Source organism: Pan troglodytes, chromosome 7 (assembly GCF_028858775.2).
Source record: "Pan troglodytes isolate AG18354 chromosome 7, NHGRI_mPanTro3-v2.0_pri, whole genome shotgun sequence".
NCBI classification, from domain to species: Eukaryota; Metazoa; Chordata; class Mammalia; order Primates; family Hominidae; genus Pan; species Pan troglodytes.
The window spans coordinates 63,042,809-63,046,927 of record NC_072405.2 but is presented as its reverse complement, the minus strand read 5'-3'; the positions used below and the strand labels follow the sequence as shown (position 1 = coordinate 63,046,927).

The 4,119-nt window shown below is 56.4% G+C and overlaps 1 protein-coding gene across 1 annotated transcript; it reads right to left on the bottom strand.

Annotated features, from left to right (window-relative positions):
- Window positions 1-1,401: 1,401 nt before the first annotated feature.
- On the bottom strand, window positions 1,402-3,844 carry SOX17 (SRY-box transcription factor 17). Its single transcript, XM_001153136.7, has 2 exons — window positions 3,334-3,844; window positions 1,402-2,722 (listed from the first exon to the last, which is right to left on the bottom strand). The coding sequence occupies exons 1-2, from the start codon at window positions 3,638-3,640 to the stop codon at window positions 1,779-1,781; spliced, it is 1,251 nt and encodes a 416-aa protein (XP_001153136.4). The 5' UTR covers window positions 3,641-3,844; the 3' UTR covers window positions 1,402-1,778.
- Between the last annotated feature and the right edge of the window lie 275 nt (window positions 3,845-4,119).

Here is a 4,119-nt window from a genome sequence, read left to right as displayed (position 1 = left end):
TGCCAAGTGTAATCTGAGCACAGCCCTGGACTTGGGCTCGTAGCCCTTCTGTCCACTTTATCTACTGGGAACTCTTGGGACACCCTGCAGAAGGAGCTCAGGCTGGAAGCAGAAACAACCCATCTGAGCTAAGAGAAAGAATTTAACCTTTTTAAAGGCAGCCTGTTATGCCTAACAGAATAAACTTACCTTTCCTCACTGAAACTGTCTATCCTTCACATTCCAGGAATCCCTTCTAAAAAACATATTCCATGCCCTTTTTCAAGAGAATCCAGCCAATCATTTCAGCTGAGACATCTCTCCCATGTAAATGCTGGAAGCTATCCTCCAAGCCTTTCCTTTTTCTATAGCACTTGCTGCTAAGGATAATTATATGGTTTCTTAACAGAATGTAAATTCTCCCAGTGCCCATGAACATACTGGCCCAGAGGAAAACAGGTGAGAAATATGTCAAAAGAACTTGTAATACAAGCCTTCATATACATAGCAGGGGAAGGCCTGGTGCCTCCTTTTCTCACAAAATGGGAAAAATAGCACCTAAACCTGCAGGTTTGTTGAGGCTCACACTGTTTAGAATGGCATTGAACAAACATCTGGCACAGGAAATGCCCATTATAAGTCACCTGTTTCCATTTGTCTCAATCTCAAATGTGGTGAGACGTGCCACAGCAATTAGTATGGCAGATTACAGGGGCTGATCCCCATCTTTTACTTACAACCCTGTAACTGTTTCTTCTTGATAAAGTAATGATGGTGATAGATAGGGACACTACACACAAACCATTCATGGATTCTCCCCTATGTCTGTGCAATCGTCCGTATATGTATTAAATCTAAAAGCAAAAAAAAATAATAATCAAAATGCTAAAGTGTATTAAAAGTTGTCATAATGCAAATTTTATTTTGATTAGTTTCTGTGACTCCTTTATCTTAAACCCCGCGACGCTTGCCACTTCCCAAGGTGTAAAAATGTGAAGATTAAGGTAAACTGAATGTTGAGGAGTGTAAAGAGATGGCAAAACACAGATAACAACATCCGAAAAGCCTCTGTGGGCAGGTCAAGCTTATGATTCAACAGTTAGAAAACCACAATTACTTGGACATCCCCTTCTACTTAAAGTGATATACTGGAATTGAAAATATTAGCCGTTAGTTTTAGAAACTAAGATTACTTGAAGTAGGCTCATTCCAGAATGCTTTTCTTTTTTCCTTCCTGAAACAATTACATCAAACTTAGATATCCTAATGTTTATTTTTAGATACACTCCTTAAAGGCATTTATGTTCACCCTTTTCGAGGATGAGAAATTTACATTAACTAATAAACTTAACATTGATCTTAAGAACTGGTTTTTGAGACTAGTGTGACTAGTGTGACAGAGGTACTAGTAGAGTAAAAAAGCAGGATTCCAGATTTTATTTTTTAGAAGATTGAAAAAACACACCCAGGACAACATTTCTTTGATCAATAAACTTTCAGGAAATGGAGGAAGCTGTTTTGGGACACATTCAAAGCTAGTTAACTTGAACTTGGAAATAGGGTTTTGACAATCCAACTATGGGAAACAAATCTCTGAACAAATTTTATATGAAACCTCACCCCCCCCAAACTGTTCAAGTGGCAGACAAAATAAATTACCATAAATTATATGCCAACACACCTTTTAAAAAACAACAACAGCAACAACAAAAACCCAGGAGTCTGAGGATTTCCTTAGCTCCTCCAGGAAGTGTGTAACACTGCTTCTGGCCTGCAGGCTGGGGCGGATCAGGGACCTGTCACACGTCAGGATAGTTGCAGTAATATACCGCGGAGCTGGCGTCGGACACCACCGAGGAAATGGCCCCGTGGCTGTCGGGGAGATTCACACCGGAGTCATGCCCCTGGTAGGAGAGGCCCATCTCAGGCTTGCACACGAAGTGCAGATACTGTTCAAATTCCGTGCGGTCCACCTCCCCGAGGAGCTCGGCGGGCTGACTGGGGTCCGTGCCGTCCCGGCAGGGCAGTGCCTCCGGAGGGGGCGACGGCTGTCCGGGGCCCGGGGGGTGGTGCTGGTGCTGGTGCTGGTGCTGGTGCTGGTGTTGCGGCTGCATCTGGAAGCCGCGCCCGCCGCCCGCCCCGGGCGAGCCCATCGCGCCGTAGTACATGTGAAGGGCGCTGGGTGGCGCCAGGAGGCCCGGAATCGAGGGACCCGCGGGCTCTGGGCCGAGTCGGGGGTGCATGGGACCCGCGGGAGGCTCCGGGGGGCCAGCGTAGTCCGAGACCTGCGCGTAGCTGTAGGTGCCGGCCGCCGGGCAGTCCCCGGGCATCGGGGCGGCGAAGAAAGCCGGGTCGGGGTCCACGCCGTCCAGCGGGGACGTGTCGGGCGTGGGCAACGGGTAGCCGTCGAGCGGAGGCGCGCCCAGACTCTGGCAGTCGCGGTAGTGGCCGCCCATGTGCGGAGGCAGCAGCGGCGGGCCGGCGGGGAAACCCTGCTCGGGGAACTGGAGGCCCAGGCCGTCCATAGCCACGCGGCCGCCCTCGGGGCCCAGCGCGGCCGCCTGCGGCTCAGCCAGGCCGTGCAGGAAGCCGCCCTCCACCCGCTTCAGCCGCTTCACCTGCTTGCGCCGCCGCGGCCGGTACTTGTAGTTGGGGTGGTCCTGCATGTGCTGCACGCGCAGCCGCTCTGCCTCCTCCACGAAGGGCCGCTTCTCCGCCAGCGTCAGCGCCTTCCACGATTTGCCTGCACAGTGGAAGGAAGGAGGAGAGGGGCGCAGGGCTTATCGGCTGCGCTCCCGCTCCAGGCCCCACCTGGCCCCACCCGGACGCACCTCTCCCCTCAGACCTTGAATTGCGCAACCGGGGTGAAGTTAAAGAGGGAGGTCTGGGACTCCTGAGTCCGAGCCCTTGGGGAACACTCCTCTAAAGGCACCCCTTTCTTTTGGTCTCCTGGAAGCGGCTTTCCGCTCACCCATCACCCGGTCGTTCGAAAAACAGATAAGGACACCTAGCTAGGGAAGGGGTCGAGGGATGGACACAACCGGCCCAGTTCAGGGCCAAGGGTACTCTCGCGCCGCCCGGAGGTGCCAGGAAGTCGCCTTCCCAGAGCCGTTGGACCCGCGCCCCCGGCCACCTGGGGAATCCGGGAGCGGGAGAGCAAGGCGGAAAGCTGCTTTGGAGGGTCGGAGAGCGGGAAGCGGGAAGGGAACCCAGAGCCTTAAGAAAGGACGTGGCCGCTACACACCCCTGGTCTTGGGCGTCAGGCTCGCAAAGAACACTGTTTGGGATTTAAGAAATCGGCCTAGCGATTCGCGCCAGCGCGCCCGGCCGCCTGGGTCTCCGACTCGGACTCACCCAGCATCTTGCTCAACTCGGCGTTGTGCAGGTCTGGATTCTGCTGCGCCAGCCGCTTGCGCTCGTCCTTAGCCCACACCATGAAAGCGTTCATCGGCCGCCGGATACGGGACTCGCCCTTGGCTCGGCCCGCGGCCCCGGCCGGCGCTCCGCTGTTCGCCGGCGCCTCGCCCTTCACCTTCATGTCCCCGATGGGGCTCAGCGACTCGGCCCAGGGGCAGGGGCCCAGCCCGGCCATCACCGCGGGCAGCGCGCTCTGGGTCTGGCTCTGGTCGTCACTGGCGTATCCCGCATCCGGGCTGCTCATGGCGCTCCAGGCCTGCCCCGCTCCCCTCAACCCTCCGCCGGACGCGCCGCCTCCCCCGACCCGGGGGAGGGGGTGGGGAGTGAGGCACTGAGATGCCCCGAGGGCTGCGCTGGTCTCCCGGCCCGAAGCCGCCGCCCGTGTTCTGGCCTGTCGCGGTCTGGTCTACAGCGTACCCAGGGCCCCCAGCCGGCCTAGTGACACTGCGGGCGCCCCTGGGCCGCGGGGCCTTTTCTGCACAGATGTGGCCAATGGAGCGGCGAGGGCGGGCCGGTCCCGCGTCGTTAGGCCCACGCCCAGGCCGTGGTCCGAGTCCCACGTCCCAGTCCAACCCCACGCCCGCCCCTTGCCCCTCCCCCGGCCCCGCGCCCAAGGCTACACCTGCCCCCGGGAAAACTAGCCGGAGCTGGGCTCTGGCGCCGCGTCCTCTCCCACCGGGGTTAGGGAGACTCGAAAAGCCGTCTGGGAGGGCTGATTGTACC